This window comes from Hibiscus syriacus, unplaced genomic scaffold (genome assembly GCF_006381635.1).
Source record: "Hibiscus syriacus cultivar Baekdansim isolate YM2019G1 unplaced genomic scaffold, ASM638163v2 tig00110303_pilon, whole genome shotgun sequence".
In the NCBI taxonomy this organism is placed as follows: Eukaryota; Viridiplantae; Streptophyta; class Magnoliopsida; order Malvales; family Malvaceae; genus Hibiscus; species Hibiscus syriacus.
In genome coordinates, this window is record NW_024062672.1 from 910628 (window position 1) to 938172 (window position 27545).

At 35.9% G+C, this 27545-nt stretch overlaps 1 protein-coding gene and 2 pseudogenes across 1 annotated transcript; 2 read left to right on the forward strand and 1 right to left on the reverse strand.

Annotated features, from left to right (window-relative positions):
• The first annotated feature begins 4691 nt into the window (after positions 1-4691).
• On the forward strand, positions 4692-8652 carry LOC120116858 (annotated as a pseudogene).
• Positions 8653-8814: 162 nt separating this feature from the next.
• LOC120116753 (ATP synthase subunit d, mitochondrial) lies at positions 8815-10857 on the reverse strand. The gene is made up of 5 exons (XM_039137164.1): positions 10625-10857; positions 10313-10394; positions 9404-9468; positions 9225-9311; positions 8815-9117 (listed from the first exon to the last, which is right to left on the reverse strand). Exons 1-5 carry the CDS (start codon positions 10793-10795, stop codon positions 9016-9018), a joined length of 507 nt encoding a protein of 168 aa, XP_038993095.1. The 5' UTR covers positions 10796-10857; the 3' UTR covers positions 8815-9015.
• A 2604-nt stretch (positions 10858-13461) lies between these two features.
• LOC120116754 lies at positions 13462-27476 on the forward strand (annotated as a pseudogene).
• Positions 27477-27545: the final 69 nt, after the last annotated feature.

Sequence of the window (27545 nt, forward strand, 5' to 3'; positions counted from 1 at the left end):
AACGATAAACTACATGGAATCCAGTAATATCTTAAGTAGTTTATCTCTTTATAAATCAAAAATTTAAATTTAGTTTATTTATTTAATTTTGATATTAATCCTAAAGCTATATGTAAACTTTGATTTAAAATTCAATAGATATAAAATGTTTGATTTGATGTAACTAAATACATACAAATTCAATTATAATTCAATTTTAAATATTAAAAAAACTAATTATATTTATATTAAATGAATATAATTATTTGTATATACATAAGTTTTTTTTTAAACATAAGTTTTTTTAAACATAAACATGATATTTCATTTATCGAAGTCGTATCAACAAACGTCTTGTCAAATACAAACTGAATAAATATATTCGTGACTATCGAAATAACATATAACAATGTTCGCATAGAGATGGCCTATAAACAAAACCATTAACAAGTGAAGCAACGACATAAAAAAAATTAAAAACACCCCAACGGCTCCGAGCATCAAACATGGAAGAGAGAAACTTGAAGAAGAACCAAAAGGACCAACGGAAAAAGCGATCTCCCCTTAACAACAATCCCATCCGGCACCTTTATGCGATAATCAGAGAACCATCTTGAACAAACGAATAGAGGAATCATGCATCGGGAAAGCAACAACCATGTATTCAGGTAAAATAAAAAACCAAAAAGAAAACCAAATAAAACCTGCACCGAGAGTTCAAAAACACCAGTAGCCACGATATCCTTTACTAGAGAAAGGGACAAAAATATTATTATAGTAAATATAAGAAAACATAACTAGAAATGATAGGCTAGTGGTCGGAGAAGACCACCACAGCTGCTATGAACAAAAAAAGAAATTGAAAATTGTCCAAAAGTTTGTAATTGTCGCAGGGAGTTTGTGAGTGAGTGGTTTAATAAATATATATATACAGAAGTTAAATATGAAATGATATAAACTAATAATATTATTATTAGTTTGTGAATAAATTAATTTAAATCAAATCTCGTGTATCAAATTACATAAATATTTTTTTTGGTAACAATAAAAGCCATTGGAATCAGTGGAGGTTTCTTCTTCTTAGAGTCGTTTGATCAGAGTTGAGAATGTTTTGGATTTCAAGTGGTGGAGTCGTTAACGTAGTGAGTCCAAAATCCTCCCTCTGCCCATCTTGGTAACCTTATCGGCCGAGGCATTCGCTTTACGTGGAATATGTCTCACTGTGACTCTCTAGTTACGTTAAAAGTAGCCTCTGATTCTTCTTAAAAGGGATGACTCATGGAGAGAGGGGTGGCTCTCGAGGACTCTAACCGCTTCTTCGCTATCGAGCTTTAAGTGAAGATTGTTGACGCCAAGAGACCAGGTAATTTCCAGGCCATCGAGAACCTCTCACATCTCAGCTTGAAGGGCTGAGCACCGTCCAACGTTTCTGTTGAATCCCACAATCCAGTCGTCAGCGCTGTTTCGAATGATTCCGCCGCTCACAACTTCCATCGTCACGGGGTGCATGGACCAATCAGTATTAAGCTTAAGAATTCGAGGTTTGGGTGCTTTCCGTTTGGTTCCAGCATTTTGATTTAACGTGCAAGTAGGATGAGAGATATATTTTTTTGCTTGGTACGCGCCTCAAATTTAAACTTAAGATAATGTGTAGATTTAGAAATTATGGACCTTTAACCTTATATGTTACCTGATTTTTTATCAATTATATATGAATATTATAATTTTGATCAAATATGAATAAAATATTTTTAAAAACAATATAATCATTGTGTTTTGCTTTATACTATGGATCTTAATTCGGATTTGTATTTAAAGAAGAAAGAAAAAGGCAATGAATACTAAAGAAAATGATAAAAGAATAGTGGTATTTAGAGTATTAGATATGACCTACAATAACTAATATAGTATTACACACACACACATAATGTGTATTAACAAAATCACTTTGCAACTACGGGGAAAAATAGCTTCACACGTGTGAAATACATCATAACGAAGACTTGTTCATTGTATTAAAAGCATGAGCTCCGCACCTCGAAGGCCTCAACAGACTCCAAAGAAAACTCTTCTTGTCTTTAACACCACAGCCGTCATCGGCGTCCACCACCGCCATATCTCCGGTGGCCCCCAGAGGAAACATGGGTAATGGGTGGTTTCTTCTGCTTTGCCTTCTCTTTAAATCACTCAGCTCCATCTTCTGCGGTATATTCGTTACCCCTATCAAAGCCTTGTGTTGTTTGACAGAAGAAGTGCTCTCAGACCTACAGATTTTGGCTGGTAAAGAAGAGTTTGGCTTGGAATTCACAGAGTAAAGAGAACCCAAATCATTTTTGTTGCTGTTGAATCGCCTGAACGAAGATAAAGGGGAAAGAGACTTATTTTGATCACCATCGTCTGCAACAAAGTCTCGTTCTTGGATGAGTTTACCGCAGAAAACGGTGTCGCTTTTGTTGTTTTTCAGAGGAGTGATTGGAATGAAAGGAAACTCAAAAGGTTGAGGATCATGATAAGGAGAGTTGGGTGAGTGGTTAAAAGCAAGGGATTGATCATAGAGGTCTTGGCTTTCAAGTGAAAAATCACAAAGAGAGAGAGTTTCTTGAAGCTCTTCTTGGTTAATGTTATAAAAAGCATTTGCCTTTGCATCCATATTTTGGGGGATTTGAAAATTTTGGTAAGAGCATTTTGGTTTATATAGGTATTTTGTTTGAGCCTCTAGAGGATGGGGTGGTTAATAGCTATGAAATGACGGTTATCTTGACAAGAAGGCTTTCTAGACGGAGTGAGGGAAGACCAAGTGTAGGCGAAGTGGATGGAGATGATTTACTAAAATCATAATTAGGGTGAGTAAAATTTAACTTAATTCGAAAAATCAATTTTTTCGTCTAGACTTAATTTTAAAAAAAAAATTGACTTAAAAAAATTTCATGTTCAAATCAAGTTGTAAAATACAACTCGAATAACTCGAAATTTTTAGTAATTATTAGATGAATTTTTAAGCTTGAGTCGAGTCTCTCAATTTTATATAATATATGTATATCACATATGAAAGAAATATACATATATTGTATTTTTTTATAAAAAATTACACATGAATGTATTGTTATATATATATATTGTATATGATCATAAAAATCATTTAAATTGAAATTCAATAATATCATAATATTATAAAATATTGATAATTAAATTTCAACACAAATTCGACTCAACTCGACTCAAATTTTATAAACTCAACTCGAGTCGAAAAATTTGAAGTCAATTCTGAGTTGTAAAATAAAACTCATCAACTCAAATAACTCGAATTTTTTTTACTCGTTGACTCGACTCGATCAAACGATCTCCTCTAATCATAATAACTAATGAATATTTGATTGAGTTACTAGGAAAGATAACAATAATATAATATTAACTAAAACAAATGGTACAAGGTTTTTCATAAACAAAAATATATAAAATTAACTTTATCCCAGAGGAAAATTTAAATAGGTAAAAGATGCTTTACTATTATAAATTTTAAAATTTAATGTGCATATTTTATATGAAAATTTTATTATTTATTACAATTTAAGTTCAATTTATCATTAAATATTCATATGATAATTACAAAAAAGGTAAAAGTATTTTTTAGTTCATACGTTTATAATTTTTTTTATTAATTTGACTATTAATATTAAAAAAATAAAAAAATACTATTAACTGAATAATATAATTTTTCAATAATCTATATTTATAATATCTTAAAGGTTATTCTGATAAAAAAAATTATAAATATAAGAGATCAAAAAAGTAATTATATTTATCAGAAGTTAATCGTAAAGTTAAACATAAGTTATGAAATGTTTAAGATTTTTAAATAAAAAAATAATACATAACATAGACTCGGTTTTCTAAGAATACAGTTTAAAAATTAAATTTTACATTTTAAAATAGTACAAGAATCCTTAACATATTTAAACTTTAAAAAAGATAAATACAAGTTTTTGATTTGATTAAAAAAACCGTAGGGTATAAATCAAATAATAAAATCAAGGGTAAACTATACATTTAGTATCTAAATTATTAATTTTGATCTATTTTAATACTTAAACTTTTATTTTTTTTAAATCATATCTAACATTTAATTTTTGTTTCATTTTAATACTCTTCGTTAAAAATTTAATACGTTTAGTATCTAAATTATCAGTTTTGATTCGTTTTAATACCTTTAACTTTAATTTTTTTTCTCTAAAACTCAGTGCTAAATTTTAAACGGATACTAAAATAAAACAAAAGTTATTTGTAGGACAAGAAACTAGTGCCACTTGGCTATTTGTCAGTATGGATAAGCTTGATTTGCTTAAGAAGGCAAGGCAGCGTTGGTTTCTTCAGCAGATCCTCCTTCCAAGTAAAATCTCCTTTTAGTTCAAATATCATTTTATTGGCCAAAGATATAAGTTTATATTATAGGGAAGCTAGGATTTCGGGTTGTTCGAATTGATTTTTGATTCGATTTAAGTAGGAAAAGCTCTTTTCATACTTTGAGTTGGCTCAACTTTTTTTTTTTTGGGTTGTATATGGTTCTTGTTGAATATCCATAGAGAAACAAAGTTTGTATTGAAGAGGGGAGTTTTTGAGGTGGTAAAGAGTAATGTTGTCTAAAACTGATCCATTGGAATCGATTACGAATCCGATTCAATTTGTAAAGGAAACACTTTTACCTCTTGAATTGGGCATTAAGAAAACCGCTAAAGATGTTGAAAGTTGTTTTTGGGTGTCAAATAATAAAGGAGATAATGTTGAATTGATTTCCCAATCGAATGTTAGTGATAGGAATGGTAAGGTTCAAATCTTTGGTATGAATAAGAGAAATGGCAGTTTTTGGTAGTGATGTTAATGATGGACAGTGTTGTGTTGGTAGTGAAGAGAGGAAAAAAGCTCCAACTGTGAAACTTCCCGTCAAGGCCTTTATCGGAATGTTTTCGCCTTTAAATGAGAAGAACAATGAGAAGGTTGAGGTGGTTAGGAAGGGATTGAAAGAAAAGGATGTGGATAGGGATGAAGGTTCTTGCATGAATTGCTTTCAGTTTGCAATTACTTGGTCAGCGTTGGTTAATAGTTTTGTCCATACTATACTGAACTCATTTTACTTCGGTAGGAAAAGAAATCGGAGAATGGGTGACAAAGATAAAGGGTTTCGACATTCTTGTATTCATGACATGAAATCAAAGGCTCCAGTTGAGTGTAGGCATAGCGAGGCAAGGGCTCAGTTTGGTGCAAAGAATGAGGGTTTGGAACATAATGATGAAAAACATGCACCATTTGAATGTTTTATAGGGCTTATTCTTGATCAGTTGACTCAAATCTTCAGAAGTTTGATCAGCTTCTCCAGGAAAGTAAACATATGCATCATGATTGCCCTCAGACTCCATCTCCACAGCCTGTGTTCGATTACTTTAAATCAGTGACAAGTATTTGGGAAGGTCAAAAGATTGATGTAAATGGTTTTTTGGGAAATTTGAAGTTTGCTAGAGTGGGAGGTGTTCCATCAGGTATGGTTGGAGTTGCGTCTCAAGTGAACAAAGAGGGTGCTGATGGTGTTAGTACTGGGAGTAGGGTAGAAACAGCTGGTAGTTCCCGACAGAAGTTGGCCAGTGGGATACTTAGCATTCCTCTATCAAATGTGGAGCGTTTGAAATCCACCTTTTCCACTGTCTCACTTACGGAATTGATCGAGCTTCTACCACTTTTGGGCAGCTCTTCACAAGATCATCCTGACAAGAAGAAGCTATTCTCTGTCCAGGATTTCTTCAGATACACTGAGTCTGAAGGTATGATTTCTCAGGCAGCTCGGCAAACAATTACCTTCATATCATTTTCTTTTCTTGGTTTGGTTCCTTGAATAGCAACATCAATAGATATGTTATGTTGTAGACTATACAAGTAGTATAATTCTAGCCATAGTTTTCTTGGTTTGGTTCAAGGATTATCAGCAAAGAAATATATTATGCTGCGACTATAAGTAGTGCAATTCAAATCATAGTTTCTTTAAACTCTGTAGGAACTAGTTAGTTTTGGACTCTGGTTTCGGTTATCACCCTTCCCTTATTCCAAACTGAATTTGGGGGTTGAGAGACTGGTCGTTGATAGTTTTTCTTTTTCATTCTCTTTAATAGACTTCTCAGTTATCGAACTTTATGCTAAACGAGTTCATATCCTTTGAGTTCTCATGGAATTAATTTCAGGGTGGGTAATTTACCATGGCCTAATTTGATCAACTACAGTTCAGTAAAATAGCTATGAACTAATTTTACTCTTGCGTTATTCTTTTAGGGAGGAGGTTCTTTGAAGAATTGGATAGAGATGGCGATGGACAAGTAACCTTAGATGATCTTGAAGTTGCTATGAGAAAAAGAAATTGCCACCGAGATATGCACGGGAATTCATGTGTCGCTCTAGAAGTCATTATTTTCAAAATCATTCAATTGGATTTTGTCTTTGATGGAACAGAAGGAGCCAACTATTCTTCGAGCATACACTTCTCTCTGTTTAAGCAAGTCCGGGACCCTCCAAAAAGTGAAATATTGGCATCACTTAAAAATGCTGGACTTCCTGAAAATGAGGACAATGCTGTTGCTATGATGTGGTTTTTGAATGCAGATACTGAGGAATCTATTTCATATGGGCACTTCCGCAACTTTATGCTTTTGTTGCCTTCTGATCGCCTACTTCAAGATGATCCTCGGTTAGATTAATATTTCCATTTGAATAATCTATAGCAAGTCTAGTTGAAGCTCAAGGTTTAGTTTTATTTATTATTGGCTTGCCTTTTGTTCAGTCTTCACCGTGTAGAACATAAAACTATAGATCGGATCATGGTTACCAAATTAGAGTGTTTAGGTCCGTTTTGTGAAATTGATTGTTTACTGAAGTACTGCTCTGTGTTTCTTGGTCTGGACACCTTGTTAAAAATGTTATCTTTTCCTATTGATCAATGCGTATGTTAGTATAAAGTTTTGGTACCAGGCCTTAAAGGTTATTATAAAAGCTGAATATTAGTAGCAATTACCACCTTCCTGTTTTTCCTTTGGTGAACATATAGTTTTTTCTTGCACATGCACTCCTTTTGCACTAATTCTCTGGTGACTAACTTCCGATGTTAACTTCTTTTTATATTACATACAGGAATATCTGGTTTGAAGCTGCAACTGTTGTTGCTGTTGCACCGCCTGTGGAAATACATACCGGAAGTGTTCTTAAATCTGCATTGGCTGGAGGTCTTGCAAGTGCGCTCTCCACATCTTTACTGAACCCAGTTGATACTATAAAGGCATGTTATTCAGCTTAGTGTTGTTGTTACATGATAAGATATAAAATTTTATATGTTTCCGCATCATTCCCTGTAACTGGTATCAGACGTCCAGAACTTTTACATCATTCCGTACCCTTTGTGAACACCTACTGGACTCTGTAACCATCATATCTTTTGCAAAGACAGATATGCATTCTGCATGTTAGTATTTATTTGTCAGTATGGAGTACGGAAAGCTCATGTCTGGCACTCACTTTCATAACCGTTAATGTTTTTCACATATGGTGGAAATTGTTCCTTTGTGATATTTATGATATATTGGTTTCTCTCGTAGATGGTTTTTATTGCAATTTTTGGTGCTTGCTTTTCTTCAAGATAAACCCTTTAATGTTGTTGGAAAACCATTTTACTTGTTACATATATTTTTTGGAAGCCATTGAAGTACTCCATAGTTTGATAATGTTTCGCAATACCTGAGCTTTTCCGTTTTCTTTGATAAATATATTCAGGCTTTGGCTAAATTGTGCAAGTCATGAAATGCTTACAACTTAGTGCACAACTGGTTCTACGAGTCTTCTTGCCGTCTGCTTATTGTGTAATGTTGTTTACTTTAATATTTATTGTCAGAGTTCTTTGTCGTGAGGTGCCATTCTATGTTGCCGGGATGGGTCTTTATGCTGAATCAAAAAAGGTATTGAATTTTATCTCGAACTTGAGTACTTTCATTGCTCTCGAGTAATTTCTCAGTGTGTATGCGATTTTTCATTTCGGTTCTGCATCTTGTTTTAGATCGCACAACTTCTCAAACGGGAACTGGAGCCATGGAAACTATTGCCGTGGGAGTTTTATCTGGAGGGTTAGTTGCTGTTGTCACTACACCTTTTGATGTCATGAAAACTAGAATGATGACTGCTCCAGGGGGGCGGCCAATATCGATGTCAGTGGTAGCATTTTCTATACTCCATCACGAGGGACCTCTTGGTCTCTTTAAAGGAGCTGTACCCCGGTTTTTCTGGATTGCTCCCTTGGGAGCCATGAACTTTGCCGGCTACGAGTTGGCAAGGAAGGCCATGGTCAAAAATGAAGAAGCGGCTACGGATCAACTCTCCCAAAAGAAATTGGTCAAAATCTAAGTATGCCCCAAATCCTTGGAAGGAAAAGAACATAACCTGGAAGTGGCCTCTAGATTTTTTGTTAGTGGTGAAAACAAACCGAATACTGTTGGAAAATTTTGTGCACTTGGGGTAAGGCAGCAACTTTTTCAAATTTAATTTGTTTACAACCCCTACTTTGTATTTCTCTTTACTTCCTTTTTGAACTGTACTTAACCAAGGTGATCATTTTGTTGGCTTTTGGGTTACATTTTTGTATCTCTTGTACATTATTTTGTAATGCCTTTTTTTTAATAGATTTATTAGACTTGGGGAATAAATGGTTACGTTGATTAAGTTTGTTTACCTCAAAAAATAATCAGGATTTACTCGTTAGTTTTGCACGTCGGAAATAAGGCAAATGAAACCCATGGAAATGGATGCAACTTAAAATGAAAAAGCATGTTTTAAAATATCCACTTTGGTGAATTATTATTGGATCCCAACATTTCCAACAAAAAGATCAACCAAATCAACACAAAATGTGGGTTTTCGTAATCATCATTTGGATCAAAACAGAAAAAGAAACAAAGTTCAACTCGGAAATACTGGTAGACTGTTTTGCACCTTGGCCCTTATATTACCAAAGATGTCTCAATAACCCCAGTTGTCGTTCCGGATTTCATCATCGAATTTCTTTTTCAGCTCGGGATGTTTCTCGAAGTACTCGTCCGCTGTCATGGTGCTGATCTTTTGCTGTTCAAATGAAGGAGCAATAATTTAAAAAATTAAAGTCAACAATTGCAACTACAGTCTACAGTTACAATAAAGAAGCATTCATTAGGGAAGCAGTTTGTGATTACCTTCAGCTCCTGAACCTCAGCAATTTCTTTCTCCAAACGTTCAGACTCTTTCAAAGATTTCTCTTCAGCTTCTTTCAATTCAACCAACTGTAAACCACAAGCAAATAGCCATATCACATAACAAAAAATAAACACTGAGACAAAGTTAAAAGCGGGTCAAGCATCTCCATAATTCTCACCAAGGCATCAAATTTTGGTTTGTATTGAGGAGTGACTGTGTCAACAAACTTGGGGATCTCAACACCTTCATATCATATAAAACGAAGAAAACATGAGGATCATCAACGTAGACAAAAAGAGAACAATGAATAAAAAAAAAACCCCAAACACACACAATAATCAATGCAGGTCCAAAAATTGCCATAATCAAGGCAAAGAAACTACACTACTAAACAAGTTATACAGTGTATACAACCAATATGCCAAGGAAGCAGAGAAATTGAAGCAGCCTCATAAATATGGTTAATTGCTAGGAGGTGATCAGGGGACATCATACTGTAATAAATTTGAAAGTCGTCTGGTTCAGTGATTTGAGTAAACATTTTTCCTTTATCGTAACAAAGGTCTGATTGAACTAATTTTATATCAAACATCCAAAGTACTGAAGTAATAAGAGTCTCGTGTATTCTGTAGAATCTGATTACCATAATTATTATGAAAATGAAAGATTCAAGCATGTTCCTAAAACTATTGCAGCATTTTACAAGAGAATCATATTTAAAAACTTTCTGAGCAAATTATATAACAACCAATAAATGCATCACCCCTGTTTGGAAATCAATTCCATCTTAGCTTCTTGATAAAATATGCAAAGCAGGACATTGTCTAAGAAAGATTAAAGACATCCAGAATTAAAGAGCGACTGTCAAATTCATTCCAACCTTCCCTAATTTTTCATCTAAACAATGAAAAAGGAAAGAGCTTAAGCAAAAGTAAATCCAAAGCACAAATTGAGGAAGCTGCAACCATGTGACGACCTGAAATATGAGGCAAGTATACCATCTATGCTTTTAGGAAACTACAGCAGATCAAATCATAAAGAGCACAGAAAATAAACCCAAAACATGACAATCATCAAATAAACTTACTGTCATAAGCCTCTTTGTACATATCCACCAAGCGCGAGCCGATTCCTTTTCTATAATATTCCCAATCAATAGGTTCAGGTTCCTGCTAAAAAAATCAGATTATCACCGAGATCACAGTTGCAATAAAATTAATGTAAGCAAAAAATGAACAATCGACCTAACGACAAATAAAAGTCTTCAAAAATAATTATTCTTTAAAAAAATAAAATTACCAAAATCCATCAAAACCCTAAAGATCTAGTACAACATTAACCCAATTAATTTTCAAAAGGAAAAAAGGAATCTGAGATGAGAAAGAAGAGAAACCCTAACCTGGCTGAATTTGGTCTGCAAAGTGGAGTTAACTTCATCAAAAGTGCGACGAAGAGTGGCGAACTCTTTGCGAGCCTCATCGGAGACCAAAAGCTTCGCCATCCCTTCCCAATCAATGTTCTTTGATGCTTTGAACGCCACGTCGACTACTTTCTTCCCTGTTCCGCTCATTTTTCTCGCACTATCGCGTTTCCTAAACGCAATTCTTTTTCCTCCAAGCTCTAGGTGATGACTGATAAGAATGACTGCTGCTTCTTGTTTGGGAGATAAAACGATCTTTAAATGAGAAATTTTGATTGTTCATGATGGGCAAAATTGGAAATTGAAAACTTGACCCGACCGGTTCGATCTGCTTATTTTGGGCTTTATTTAAATACCTCATGATACATCGGGGATTCTCTGTCAACCAACTGGATTGTGTTGGGCTTTATTTAAGAACCTCTAACCGAGATTTTGACGGTTAATTCAGTTTAATTATCGGTTCTAAAATTAACACAGTATTTACGAGCATATGTTCATCAAATTTTAGTTGAGCAAATATGGTGATAGGACAAATGGTAGGCGCAGATATTCTCAAAGAAACAAACACCGGATTCGAGATCGATTTCGGCGAAACAAATAGACCCTTAATGTTTGCAGCTGATTTCTGTTGGTAAGAATGCTTTCAGTCACGTTATGGTGTGTTCTGAAACCTGCAAAACTCATAAGTTGACAAAGTAACCACAATATGAACATTCATTCCCGTCGGGAAATCGAATGCCGAACACAAAACACAACGAACGTGCCCCCAATGGAGAACTCATTATTATCAAGAGTTACGAGGTGTAACATATCGTGCAGAACATCTCGGATAAGATAAATAACCAACTTGTCTCATAAAAAACTAACATATAACTTATTTATGAAAAACAGACAATTATCTCCCTACCCCTTGGCCTCTCGTTACTTCTTCAAGGCTCAAGAAGCATTAACAAGTTCAATAAAACGTCGTACAAAAACAAGTCAACAAAACCGGGATTTCAATCGGTTCTACTTGTATTGAATCTCCGGTACTTATAGAATGGAGGCAAAATTATTCTCCACTAGACGAAGAAGGTGAAGAAGACGAAGAAGGTGAAGAGAATTATCATCCACTGATATCAAGGCCTGATAAATCTCAGGAAGCTTAAGACCAACACTTGCAGCTGATTTTCCAAGTACTCTTTTCATTTCATCCGACCTGTCTACCGCAATGTTGTAAGAGAACAATTATTCCTGCCATATAAATAACAAAACCGGAACAAAAATGATGCGCTTGCTGGTGACATGGAAGTATATAAATAACTATATAATCAATACAAGCAGGATAAGAGAAAACATGAAGACCATAACTAATATAACATTAGAGAAACCAATGACAGGCATCTTAAAGCCTTCTCTATTAATCCCTGGATGAAAAGAAAGCCTTGTATTAATATACCAAACATGTCTTAGAGAAACCATGCCACAGTCCCACAAAATAATATCCAATATGTTTGGATATGGTCTTCCAAGAACCATCCCTAGAAAAACTTTTGAAATGATTGAAGATACCCGTGTTAGGCACTATCATAATGCAAGCACCATAATAATGAATGTAAAACATTCACAAAATAAAGAACACCAATGGAAAAACCTTTCGGAAAAAAACCGCCGATTGAACTTCTATTTTACACAAATTTAGTTTCCTACACATACAAAGGAAAAAGTAGAGTTCTACGCATATTGAACTTCTATTTGAGGTGAGTTTCTTCCTGACCATCTCGGCCCCGATCAAAAAAGAATTTGGGTCACACTGCTCTAAAAAGGCATAAAACCCGTATCCCACACTTACACCCGAGTACACCTAACATGGGTCCAATAAGCAACAACCAATGCTAAACTAGCAGATTTAGAATCCTTTTGATTACTGGTTTTGCGGTTCCATTTTAATTTTTGAGAATCAGGAAGCAAAACGGCATTTCAATATAATATAAACCATATATTTGAATAATTTGAAATAAATTATTAACAACATGAATTTCTATTAAGTATACATAATTTTAAGAAATTATAAAGACACGTGAAAAATAGCATCAGAGGGAGCTTAAGCGTAGCAGTGAAAGATAGCATTTACCTTGTGATGATGCACACTGTTAAGTAAATATATAATCATTGGCAAGCTGGATCCTTTGGGCAACCAAGGAAGGGTCTGAAAGTTGACTGTTCTTCCTGAACTGTTCTGTTATATACTGGCTAAAATGCTTCTTATACTCTTCTTTTCCAATGTGTTTTTTCACTGCTTTGAGAAGATCACAATATGCTTTGAATGCTTTCAAAGCTTTGCTCACAACCCATTGTCAAGCCCTTTAATCTGTGGTGTGTGTGTGTGTGGGGGGGGGGGGGATCACAATGTCAAAACTAAGCGGTGTAAACACTCTCTCTAACGCATTTTATCAAACAGTATGAAGAAGTTAACAAGTCTGGTTGAGAACGAGACTTTACGAACTTTACTTTTAAAACAAACCCAGGAATCGAAATGGCCTAAACTAAAAAGATTAACATAAAAACATGAAAGAAGAAACCAATAATGAAGTTCCCAAGCGGAGATAACTGAAGAAGGAATTACCTCCGCTTCCTTGAGAGCTTTTTTTTATTAATTTTTTTTTTAAAAAAAAACCTTTTCTGCTTTCTTATTTTTATTTGAAATTTTCGTCTTTTTTATTTCACCCAAGAAAAAATAAAAAGATAAAAAGCCCATGTGATTTGTTGAAAAAGGCTCAGCCCATTTTCGACTTGTCTGGACTCTCTTGTGTTATTGAATTCGAAGATGACCGAACTAAGTAGAAGAAAAATATAAAACCAGATCTTTCTTAATACTAATAATCAAGAAAACTCGGTACTTTATTTCCATAGAAGAAGTGAAAGGGGAAATCGAGGGAAAATGTCAAGAGAGAAACTCCGAAGAGCCACACTCCCTCCTGTTCAAGAGGTATTCGTTTTCTATTTCTATCACTTCAGTGTTTTTTTATTTCAATAAATATATATATTACTGAAAAAATGGAAATAACCCATCATTTATTTCGTCGAAATCTGGGGGGAAAAGAACAAATTGATTATTTGGAACTATTTTTACATTTATGTACTTTTTTCCAAAGCTTTGTTTGGTTGCTAAGAAAATAGGGGTGCTGAATGTTGGAGGAATGGAATGTTTCATTAAAAATAAGGAAATTTGAAACCTTTTGATAATTTTCTCTGGGTTTGTAGTATTAACATGTGTAAAGTTTTGTTCTTTGAAAGAAACAACTTGATTTCCAATCAGGAGTAAACTGATAAAGATTGTAGTTTATATTTAGGTATGATTTTACTTTATTTTTATGGTGAGGAATGATTTCTATTTGATTTAGTTTTTTCTTTTGATATGAAATGCAGAATATTACTAAATTAGAGAAAGCTATAAATGAGGGCAATTTCTATGGGGCTCAGCAAATGTACAAATCTATAAGTGCACGGTATGACTATCTGCAATTCTCAAATTTATATTCTTTGAGTTGCAAATAGCTAGATATGATATTAGTCTCTGTTGCCCGGATGCATGGAAAGTCGTGCCTATTATACATGTCAAGTATCACCAGAAAGAAAAAATGAAGAACCTTAGCAACATAGGTATTAGCTGTGCTTAGAGTCTCAGATGAGGCTTAATGGGGCAGATCCCCTTATGGTTTTGGATGAAAGGCTTGTATGCTTGAGACTTGAGTAGGTTATGGGACTCTGCTAGTGGCATTCTTTGTTTTCAAATTTGCTTAGGATTCCATCTCAGTTGTTAAGGGAGCGAGTAATATGACTTATTGTTTTGTTCCTTTGTTTTCTTTTTACTAATTTTGAAGTTGGGACAAATTTAAGAATGGTGCTTACCATGTTTGAACTTCTGTTTACTTTGGAAGACTTATCATTGATTTCGAAACATGCGTGTTTTATTTCAGATATGTATCTGCTGAAAGATATTCTGAGGCCTTGGATTTGCTTGAGTCAGGTGCATGCCTCCAGTTGAAGCATGGACAGGTAATTATTTTCCCTTTCAGTTACATTGGTTCAGAGCTTGTTGATCAAGTTCTTTTTCTTTTTCCCTCAGTGTTCTGTGCAAAAGCATCATGTAGTTGGCATCGGTTGTTTGAAATTTGGCCCCAGGATGAATTGATGATAATTGGATACTACTATATTTTGTTTTATCTCCTTAGGATAATCATTGGCTTAGAATCTTGTTTTTTTAAGATTTGAACAAATATAAGATGGCATCAATATTGTAATTGCAAATATAAGATGACATCAATGCAGAAATTGCAAATATTTCATGGTTAATTTGCTTTACATGCTTGGTTGGCCTTCCTCCTAGTCAAAATATAATATAGGATGTAAGTTTGATGTAAGCTAGTATATCAAAGGCTAGGATATATTAGCGATCTACTTGACCCAATATTCTACGAGGAAGGCAGGTTAAGAATGTTGATGTTGATAAATTCAATTGCATTTTACTTTATAATTGCTTAAAAACGATTGTGCTGTTGTGGAAATAGAGGTGGTGAAACTTGCATGAGGAAATTGTTGGTTGCTCTTCTTAATTATTGTCCTTAACTTCATGGACATTGCATTGAAGTCACGGGAGTGAAAAATTTTCAGGTTACTTGTGGGGCAGAGCTTGCAGTTTTGTTTGTTGATGCACTTGTCAAAGGGAAAATTCCATATGGCGGAGATATCCTTGGTCAGTACATGTGTTGTCTTATAGTTTGATTTTCTTATCAGCACAAATTGTGATTATTAGTTTATGAACCCTCCCTTATTTTGATGACTTGGGTGCCTTTTATATGGAAAAAAACTTATAGTTCATTATATTATTTTATATATAGCTGTTTGGTTCATTTGGTTCTGCTATTTCTTTTCTTGTGATTATAACAAAATGTGTATTTTAGACCGTGTCAGGAAAATATAATGTTTTTCCTAAGGTGCCGCTGCCTACTAACATGGAAGATGATGATGATGTTCGAGAACTTAATGAAGCTCTTGGGGCAGCAAAAACACATCTAGAGGGCTGTTCATCATTCATAAGAGCTGCTATAAAGTGAGACATCGTTCCCATATTATTTTGTTGATTAGCTATTTTCTTTCTTCTAATGATTGTGGTGCTATGTTTTCATGAGAGAATTTACTAGACGGATAGTGTGGTTGCTCTTATACCAGTATTGTCATGTCATTTGAAGTTAATTATGGAACAATGCTCAGTCTGTCCCCTTGTCCTATTATTATTGTGGTTAAATTTATTTGATAGATGAATTACAGCCTCCCTCCATTTGCAATATTATTGGAGACATAAGATTGTACTGTTATGATCTTGAATTTACACTCTACTGAGTAGGAAATGAAAGACATGAAAACAGAAAGAATAAATGACTTTTTGTCTGCGTTTAAAAATGGTACTGCATTTTTACTTGAAATTTATTATTTTGTGTTTTAGGTGGTCTGCAGAGTTTGGTGCTTCCAGGAACGGTGATCCACAACTGCATGTTATGCAGGCGGAATACATATATTCCGAATCAACTGAGTTGGTAGGTTTGGAAGTAAAATTGACTTTGCTTTTGGCAATCACATATTTTTCCTTGTCTCTTACTTTAAATTAGATGAAGTTTATCTTTTTCCTAATTTTGAAGGTCCTAATGTCTTGCAGAATACTTGCATTGTACGCTAATGACCAAGTTAATGTTTTGCAGATAACACACTAATATATATATATATATTGATAGAAATAGGGTAGGCCTCATTAAAAAACCCCTTCATAACCTCCATGTTACAACAGTAACATGAAGGACATTGGAAGGAGGAAAAGAGTGCCTAAGAATTTATTAATATAAGAATAATACAATGTCAGATCCTAACAAACTTCTGTTACAACATAACACTTAAAAACCAAACTAACAACACTAATACAACCAACTCAGAAACAGAACAACCTAAACACACAACCTATTAATCAACCTATTCCTTCTTTAGCTAATTTATCCGATTCCCAATTAGCAGCTCTCAAGATATGCCTAATAATTATATCTTTACTATCCACTAGGGCAGCAATATCTTTCATCAAAGACTGAAACATAGGTGTACATATAGCCGGATTTTTTATCCACTTCAGAGCAGTAAGGGAATCCGATTCGAGGATAATCCTTGGAATTGGAACCAAAACTATTTCCTCCATAAACAGCAGCCCTCTTTTGATAGCCATCAACTCTGCAAGAATAGGAGGACCACCCCCAATCTTCTCAGAAAACGAACAGAGCTGCAGATCTTCAGAATCCCTTATCAGACCACCTATGCCTCCTTTATCCCACCCCTTAGACATTGCACCATCTACATTTAATTTAACAAAACCTGAAGGAGGAGGAATCCAGCACGAGGAAGAAGTACAACCCTTCTTCCTAAAGGCATTCATTTTGTTTAAATGTGTGCTGTGCTCAAACTTTAATAATCAAAATATGTACTCTTATATAACTTTTAAATGTGAATAACTTAAGTAAATACATGTCATGGATCCTTCAGATTAAAAGATAACAGCCTCTCAGGATGGTATGTATGGGCAGTCCTTGCAGAGAGATAAGGCTGGTCTGCCACTTAAGTTCGTTCTAATATGTGTAAAAAGCACATTTAAACTGCTCTATTAATCATAAGTTGTTTATGTACTCGATGGTGATATCCCGATTTTTGTTTGTTGGTTTGAACTAGTTTATTTACACCTAGAAACCTTTACAGCATTTGTGATGTACTGAGATTTAGGGAATTCGGGATTTTGTCCGACATATGTCTTGCTTGTAATTTTGCAATTGGAACATTAGTGAATTCATCAAAGTTAAATAATTAGTTAATATTTTGCTATGGGTAATTGAAGTTGCTTTTATTTTGGTTTTATCATAATGCTTAGGAAATAAAATTAGATGCTTCCATTTTCCCTCCATCAAAGTTAAAGTATCCTTATATCTAGTTATTGTACATTGGTTTTCATCATTTTGCATCTAAAGGTCCATTCATCTGTTAACATGCATGTTGATTGTGGATGCCTACAATTATATGTATTTTTCTTTTGCAGAACATGGCTAAAGTGTCATATCATTTTGTTAGAGGAAACAACCCAAAGAAGTTTGCATCTACTTTAGTAAATTTCATGAGCAAGGTTAATTTTCTTCTCTCCCACCCTGTTATGAATATGGTTCGAGGCACACAAATCAATGTCATATTCCCTGTGAAACAGTACAGTATATTATAGGTGAACAGTTGTATAGATGCAATATAGATTGTAGATATATATATTTTTTGAAAGGTGATTGAAGATATTTTGAACCCATCCATGCAGTGAAGTTTTTATACTCAACAATCAATTTAAACAAGGTGAAACATACCCCCCCTCTTCTTCCCCAAAATTGAAGCGGGGAAATTGTATTCCTTTGTTGTGGAGTTATAAGTTTTCACTGCCAGTCTATCAAAGATGAATTTGGATATTTTTTAAAAGTTACAATCATCTTCAGATTGTATATGTTGGTACTTATGCTAGGGAGATTCTACTCTAAACCTGTTTCTTATTATTGTTGAAATTAATTTGTCACTTCTAAGACTCCTACCATTCTAAAATCTCAACTAGAGTCATTGAAGCTACACAAATATGCTCTTTACTGATGAGTGCTTAAATAATTGAAAGTTTAGGGTTAGAATCTAGGCCTATTTTAGGAAATAGAATATTGGCCATAAAAAATGCATGGAAGATTGTATGACTCAATCAATTTACTTGGATTTCGAGTTCCATCTCCATGTTCAACAGTAGGCATTCCATTTCCTTTGATACTTATTTAGTGCAATCAACTGATATGCTTTTCAACCATGCAGTGTTATCCTGGTGAAGATGAGATAGCAATCGCACGGGCAGTTCTTATGTAAGCCTGCTGAAAATCTGCTCACTTGACCTGTAGTTTATTGTTCCTATTGCCAGTATTGTTGAAACTGACTTTAACCTTGACAGCTTGACCTCACATCTAAAATTTCGTTTTTCTGAAATTATGTATTTCATTGTTTCCCTTTTCAAAGTGGTCCTTTGTGGTTTATAAACTTATATTGATTATTAATATGCCATGTTCTACTTCCAACCTACTATCAATTTCCTTCTATGATAGGGAATCTAGTTTTTTTATTTGTCCTTTTCTTTTCTGAATCTTTGTATGGTCCAAACTTGAAAATTTTGAGACTGTTACTTCTGTTAATAAATTGTATACGAATAAAGAAAATGGCATTTACATCATAGGTACTTGTCTATGGGTAATCTCCGAGGTGCTAATTACCTGATGGATGAATTAAAGAGACTAGTGGAATCCATGGAGCTTGATTTCCCCGAATCGGATTTGATTCAGTTTATCACTTTTCTCTTGCTAACGTAAGTATTTTTCCCTTTCTCTTTCATCAATCCATTCTCCATATTTATAGGGAACGGTCCTACTATCCTAGGCACAAGTAGATGTGGATGCAATGTTGAATATCATGTAATGTTGATAATACTGCCTGCTTTGTCAGAAGTCGGTGTTATCAACAATTTAGTTTAAGGATGATACTAAGTGCATATACTTCCTCCATTTCCATAGTTTATGTACTTGTATTGCATTTCCTTGGCATTGCTGATATCAGAGGGGTATAACCCATGTCCAACTTGTACTCAGACTTCTAGAAAAAGTTGAATATACCTCGTATACATGCCCATATCGACCCCAGTCCAAGTAACATGGATAAAGAAACTAAAGACGGAAAAACTTGTTCCGAATAAATCGTGTTTATTTCTGCTGAATATGGCCGACTTAAATAGAGTTTACAATGTAACAACTTTACATAAAAAGATGCATAAAATTAGCAACAAAATAAAAATGATTCTATCTAATTAAAAATGATCCTATCTAATAACTAATAGAATATAAACTGATTCTATCTAATTAAAACTGATCCTATCTAATATTTAATTTAGATATTCTCGACACCCCCCCTCAAGCTGGAGAATAGATATCGATCATTCCCAGCTTGGACAGAAATCCTTTGAACATCGTAGTAAATAGTCTCTTGGTGAGAACATCGGCGAGCTGCTCTGATGATGGAACAAACGGTATGCAGATATCGCCATTTTCCAGCCTCTCCTTGATGAAATGTCGATCTATTTCGACATGTTTGGTCCTGTCATGCTGTACAAGATTCTGAGCAATACTGATTGCCGATTTGTTGTCGCAATACAACTTCATCGGTTTATCTCCTTCAACCTTCAGCTCCTCCAAGATCCTCCTAAGCCATAACAACTCACATACTCCTTGCGACATGGCTCTGAACTCGGCCTCCGCACTGCTTCTAGAGACAACTGGTTGTTTCTTGCTCCTCCAAGTAACTAAGTTGCCCCAGACAAAGGAGCAATAACCGGTAGTAGATCTTATGTCTGTAGAACTTCCGCCCCAATCAGCATCAGTGAAGATCTCCACTCTTCGACTTCCATTCTTCGAAAACATGATTCCTTTACCAGGACTCCCTTTCAAGTAATGATGAATCCGGTAAATAGCCTTGGAGTGTTTTTTTGAGGGACAATGCATAAACTGACTAACCAAGCTCACAGCAAATGCAAGATCTGGTCTCGTATGAGCCAAATAAATCAGTTTCCCCACCAGCTTCTGATACCGATTCTTGTCCACAGGCTTAGCACCATCTTCTTTTTCGAGTTTTTGATTCGGATCAATAGGAGTCGCCACTGGTTTACATTCGAGTAATCCGGTCTCTTTCAAGATATCGAGGACATATTTCCTTTGCGAGATAATTATACCTTTTGAGGATCTAGCCACCTCCATTCCAAGGAAATATTTGAGTTGTCCTAGATCCTTGACTTCAAACTGGTTGGATAAGAAGTTCTTCAACGACTCCAACTCTACTATGTCATCTCCTGTCATAACAATGTCATCTACATACACAATTAAAATAGCAATTTTACCATTATTGTGTTTGTAGAACATAGTATGATCAGACTGGGCCTGAGTGTAACCATGTTGTTTCACAGCTCTCGTGAATCTCTCGAACCAGGCTCTCGGAGATTGTTTCAATCCATAAATGGATTTCTTTAGCTTGCAGACCCTGTCATCCTTCTTCAATTCATCAAAGCCTGGAGGAACTTCCATAAACACCTCTTCCTCTAGCTCACCGTTTAGGAACGCATTCTTCACATCAAACTGTCTGATAGTCCAATCCAGATTGGCGGCTAGTGAGAGTAGGACACGTACGGTGTTTAGTTTGGCCACAGGTGCGAAGGTCTCCTCGTAGTCAAGGCCGTATGTCTGAGTGAAGCCTCGTGCTACGAGTCTTGCCTTGTATCTCTCGACCGAGCCATCTGCATGGTATTTGATGGTGAACACCCACTTGCTGCCTACAGATCGTTTCCCCTCAGGTAAAGGAGTTAGATCCCACGTGTCATTCTTCTTCAGGGCCTTTAACTCCTCAAAAACTGCCTCTCTCCATCTCGGAACTTCTAGAGCTTCATGTATCGACTTAGGTAGTGCATCATCCATAATCCTGGTGGAAAAAGCTTTGAAATCTGGAGAGAGTTTATTATAAGATAAGAAATTGGATATTGGATGTTTTGTGGTACATGATCTAACACCTTTGCGCAAGGCTATGGGTTCAAAGAATTCTGTAGAAGGCTCTAAATTTGGAGAAGAAATAGGAGAAAGAGAAGTCGTACCTTGGACCATAGTCGAGTCCGATGGTTGGCATACCTTGGGGGCCGGTGGAACATTACTTGGTCGAGTCATCCGTCTAGAATAAACACGAAGTTTAGTAGGTGGTTCCAAGTTGGTTTCTACCTGAGTCTCACGAGGTTGTGAATTTATAGGTTGTGAAATCCTAGGATTAGTTACGGAAATATGAATTGGTTCCATTGAGCTATTTACAACCGATTTTGACAAGGATGTTTGTTCCCAAAAACTCATTTCAGAGTCATTCTCCCCCGGAAGAGATTTTTTGTCAAAAAAAGGTTGTTTTTCAAAAAACGTGACATCCATACTCACATAATACTTCCCAGATTTAGGATCAAAGCATTTATACCCTTTTTGTGTTGGTGAAAAACCTAGAAATATGCATTTATGTGCTCGAGGATCGAGTTTTCCTCTATTTTGGCCGTGTATATGAACAAAAGCAATGCAACCAAAAATTTTAGGTGTTAAATCAGTGAAAGATCTATTTTCAGGAAACATATTCTTTAGAGCTTGCAAAGGAGTAATATAATTAAGAACTCTTGTAGGCATTCGATTTATCAAATAAGACGCTGTTAAGAGTGCTTCATTCCAAAAACGATTAGGAACATTCATAGCAAACAGTAAAGCCCTAGTCACCTCAAATAAATGCCTATTTTTTCTTTCAGCAACTCCATTTTGTTGGGGAGTATCAACGCAAGAACTGTGATGAATAATTCCTTTTTGTTTCAAAAAATCACCTAAGATTGCATTAAAATATTATCGACCATTATCGGTTCTAAGAACTTGAATATTTGCTTGAAACTGAGTATTGATCAGTGAGTGCAAATTTTTGAAAACACTTGTTGCCTCGGATTTTTCTTTTAGTAAATAAATCCACGTGACTCTAGTGTGATCATCAATGAATGTGATGAACCATCTAGATCCTGAGGCTGTTTTTACTCGTGAAGGGCCCCAAATATCACTATGCACAAGAGAAAAAGGTTTTGATGGCATATACTTTAAAGATGGATAAACAGATCTATGATGTTTTGCCAATTCACAAGCTTCACACTGAAAAGAAAAACCGTCCTTTTTTTGAAAAGATTTGGAAACAAATATTTCAAGTAATTAAAACTAGGATGGCCTAACCTATAATGCCACAACATTATTTCATTCTCACAATACAAGGTAGTAAAGCATCTCGGTTTCTGAACTTGTTTATCTGAAGGATTGTCCGTGACCAAGTGATAGAGTCCATCAACCTCCTTAGCATTGCCAATCATCTTCCCCGAACAAGGGTCCTGAAATTCAAATCCAACAAATGTTTTTTTTTTTTGATAGGAAATGAAGGCCTCATTAAAAACCTCATTGATTAGAGAGACTTAAAGAGAAGCTCTTTAATCAGCGGAAGGAGGAAAAGAGTGCCTTAGAATTTCATTGAACATAAGAACACCAAAATACATTCAGATATCGACCCCATACATAAAACAAAACACCATAAAACAACCATAAAACACCCCCATAGCAGCAACAGTAGCTTAACCTAATATCAACAACAACAGCCTCTAAAGGACTGACCCAACTAAAAGCCTAACTCTTGACTCGGAGAGCACCAGAAAACAGAACACCTAAAAAAGAGACAAGAAAATGACAGTTGACTCAAACCATAGTATCCAAAATAAAACACAGACATCCAGGAGCTTCCATCCACATGAAGAGGGCAGAAAACCAAACTATAGACTCTGGCTCCAAAGCTGGAAAAATGGAATCATAATCTGGCTCCCAGAATAGACAAATCTCCCACACATTGAACCTTCTACTGCTGCTTGATTTGGCTGTATCAGGCCATTAATTGGGGATCCGAAACTTTCTCTGCTAACCCCGATATATCTCTGCCATCCAGCCTGTCAACCACCGCCCCAATCTGTTTGGCATCCCCATCCTGGTGGGCCTCCACACCCTTTGAACTACTAATAGCACGCCTCTTGATAATGTTAATCACGTTCTTCATCACCTTTGCCTTTAACCGACCATCCAAGTTGGATGAATCAAAAAATCCAATATTCTCTCTATCACGTGCAGACATACAACTTTCGCTGCTTTCAAAAACTGACTCTCTAGCCCCTTGATCCAGCACATTCTCGTGCTCCACCACATCCTCGAATTCCGATGGAATAATCCCCAAACCAGCAGCATAATTCCTTAAGCCCATAATAAAATCCTCCCCTATGTTCCTTTCCACTACTTCCCCACCCGACGAGAAGCAGCCACTAACTCTTTCCCCCATACAACATAATAGACTTTCTTCATCCACATAACAACACTCAGAAATCTTCTCCACCGAAGAGTCCTCGTTTCTGCCAGCTCCCTCAAGACATACCTCCACCACGGGAGAATTAACTGGCGAGACACCGACGAGCTCCCCCACCAAAGATAACGGGGAAGCAACTGCCTCATCCATCAAGAACGAGTCTGCCCAGACTGAATCGGGACTGAAACAAGGCTCAAACTCAGAAATACAAACTGTAAATAACAAGTCCCCGGCTTTCAAAACAACGGATTCTTCCACACGTGTTTGACGATTTGTAATAATTTGAAACAAAGCCCTTTCAAAAGAACCTGGATTCACAGATCCTTCGTCAATGGAGATAAGTTCTCCCCATTTGTCTGCAATGCTTCTGAAGGTGGAGGGATTCCACAAGAACGGTGGGATCCCTTTGCACGAAAGCCACGCCCGACGGCTGCTGCAATGAAAGTTTTCCGACCACATTTCTACTTTGCCAAAACATTTATTCAATGCCCCCATCTGATTATTCAGCGTGAAATCCCTACTCTCATCATCTTCAAAAATGATTAGAACTGCTAACCCGCTTAGCCTCAATGATTTTCGGGCCTAAAATGCCTTATGCATTATGGCAGCCAACACATTCATCTTTAAAAAATTTCTGCACCACCCTACCAAGTTGCCTCTGCAAGTTAGCAGTTTGTCCTCGTCAACAGAACCCACAATGGGAGCCTCTAAATGCCCAACATCCTCCCTTTTACTCTTGATCTCGGCTGGTTTTAAACCCGAAAACTTCTTTCTCCAAAAAGCTTCCCGGGGTTGAAATCTGGCCAAAAAAGCTCTAACTTCATTACCGCGAATCCTAGATCTGTCAACACAGTTGATAGCCTTCCTTGCGTCCTCCAATCTGGTGAAACGAACAAAGCCAAACCTACTTCCTCCCTTGCTTCTTTTGTTAGGGATGAAAGAATCGACCACCTCTCCATGTTTATCGAATAACAGCCAAAGCCCTTTATGATGAAGACGCTCTGGAATGTTGAAAATGATCACCGTAAAACAATTTTTCCCAGCAGAACTAGTCACCTTACTTGCCATCATAAGACAAAAAGAGAGATCAAAGAAAGAGCTGTAAAAAAAACGCCTAAAAAACTAGAGAGAAGCAGGAGCTTCTCTCACTAAAAAAACGGGACATGTAGGACATTTAGTAATGTGAGAGATGGAGAAATAATGATCCTTTTCCAGCTATAGAGGTTAGGGAGCCATCAGCAATTTTTACCTTCAGATTACCAGATAAAGGAAAATAAGATGAGAATATGGAGGAATTACCGGTCATGTGATCTGTTGCCCCTGAATCTATGATCCAAGGGTTTGATTTAGAACCGGCTATGAAAGCTGTAGGATATGTACCTTTCTGGGCTAATGATGAAGAGGCAATATAAGATGATGGGTTAGGAGTGTTGGATATGGAATGAGAACTCATTAGTTGATACAATTGCTCTAGCTGTTCTTTGCTGAAGGCAGACAATTCTGAGGCAGGTTTCGGCTCTTCAGAAGCATCTTCAGATGAGGCATGGAATCCCTTTGCATTACGAGAATTTCGATTGGCTGAAAAATTCTCGGCTGGCTTCCCGTGTAGCTTCCAACACTTGGCTTTAGTGTGTCCCGGCTTGTTGCAGTGCTCGCAGATTGGCTGATCTCTGTCGTTCCGACGATCATTGCGACGTGGTGGCTGACCCGAGAACGAGGCAGAAGACTCGGTGGGATTTGGTGAGTGGCCTCCAAGCATGACTGTCCGTCGGCTCTCCTCTCGTCTGACTTCGGAGAAGACTTCTCTTGTGCTTGGTAGTGGTTCACGACCAAGAATGCGCCCTCTGACTTCATCCAATTCCTTGTTAAGGCCGATAAGGAATTCGAAGACGCGTTCTTTTTCCACCATCTTCTGGAATAGAGCCCTGTCCTTAGCACAACTCCATTCGTAGTCGCTGAACATGTCAACCTCTTGCCACAAGGTCTTGAGTTCAGTGTAGTATTGAGTGACAGTTTTTTCTCCTTGTTTTAGCCTCCATAACCGAGTTTTTAGTTCAAACCATTGTCCTGCGTTCCCGAGATCAGAATAGGTCTCGTTCACAGCATTCCAAATGTCATGAGCAGTAGGTTGGAAGAGATAAGTTCTCCCTACACTCGGATCCATGGAATTTATGAGCCAAGACATAATCATCAAGTTTTCTGCCTCCCATCTTTCAGATTCTTCATCTTCTTCGGCAGGTTTCGTAGTGGTACCTGAGAGATAGCCGAATTTTCCACGGCCACGAATAAACAGTTTCACAGATTGTGACCACTGTAAGAAATTATTTCCATTCAACTTGTGAGAAGTGATGGATATGTTTTGGAAGGATTCAGTGTTTAGGGTGATTGAAGGTGAGCGAGTAGAACTCATAGAGTCAATACAAGAGGTATCATTGTAGGGTTTGGCCATTTTGGCTTTGATACCATAAAGACGGAAAAACTTGTTCCGAATAAATCGTGTTTATTTCTGCTGAATATGGCTGATTTAAATATAGTTTACAATGTAACAACTTTACATAAAAAGATGCATAAAATTAGCAACAAAATAAAAAATGATTCTATTTAATTAAAAATGATCCTATCTAATAACTAATAGAATAAAAAACTGATTCTATCTAATTAAAAATGATCCTATCTAATAACTAATAGAATAAAAACTGATTCTATCTAATTAAAACTGATCCTATCTAATATTTAATTTAGATATTCTCGACAGAAACTACTAGTGTTTTATACTTTGACCTATCTGGCAAAACTATCTCTATTCACTTTTAAACTAAATCACCAGTCAGTTTTCGGCTTAGATTTAGGCTACCATATTTTTTTACATGTTGGGTAAATTTAACATGGCCTGATAAATTGTTCTAAAGACTCTTTTGTATGCAGGTTGGAAAGAGATGCCTTGTCACTTTTTAATATGTTGAGAGTGAATTACAAGTCTAGCATAGACAGGGAACCTTCATTCAACGAGGTGTGTAATCAGTTCTGCATTCAATGCTTTTGTATATCTGCTAAGTCTTCCTTTTTGTGTATTGGTTTCATAATCTGTTTGGAATATAGTAAAGCTTACATGTGTCTGATTCTAACACAAACATGATTGTGCAGTTGCTAGATGAAATTGCTGAAAAGTTCTACGGTGTACAGCGTAGAAATCCCCTTCAAGGGATGTTTGGCGACTTATTCAAGGTGATTATTGACATATCCTTAAAACTTTATGATTTTTGGATCATAATATTCCAGGCATAAAAGACATAGTAAATAAAATCATCTCTGAATATCGAAAGCTTCTTTTAAACTTGTTTCCTGGTACATGATTTTCAATTATAAATGTGTGAACTCTTAGCATTTGATCATCCAAGAACTGGAAACTAAATTAACTTACAGGGACATGTTTCTAATGCTTTCTAACTTATTGTGTAGATGTGATGAGTTAGAACATGGCTGCAACCTGTGTTTGTCCGAATTTGTTGGAATTTCCCGGTTCCTCGACAGATCCAGATAGCTGATTCTAATTGTCTTTGGTCTGATGACAAATTCCTTTTTATTGTGTTAAATACTTCTGTAATATGTCTCCCATCCACTGGGAGTGTGATATTTATCCTTAAACCAATGAAAACCGGTAATCATTTCTTACCAATACAAAACCTTGTACCATTAGCCATGTTGTCACATTCCGACCCTATATTATTCAGACTCGAGGATGAGAGTTGAGATATAGATTTGCATCAGATATGGATATACTCTTTTTCTAGTTTTTCATATATTTTGAAGATCGTAATTTTTCATATATGTTGAATCT

Excerpts from the sequence above, each read along its gene's own strand:
- LOC120116753 (XM_039137164.1), bottom strand. The coding sequence starts at position 10,795 with ATGAGCGGAACAGGGAAGAAAGTAGTCGACGTGGCGTTCAAAGCATCA. Across the intron at positions 9,469-10,312 it reads GTACAAAGAGGCTTATGACA|GTGTTGAGATCCCCAAGTTT; the intron begins GTAAGTTTATTT and ends TATGATATGAAG. Across the intron at positions 9,312-9,403 it reads AACCAAAATTTGATGCCTTG|TTGGTTGAATTGAAAGAAGC; the intron begins GTGAGAATTATG and ends TGTGGTTTACAG.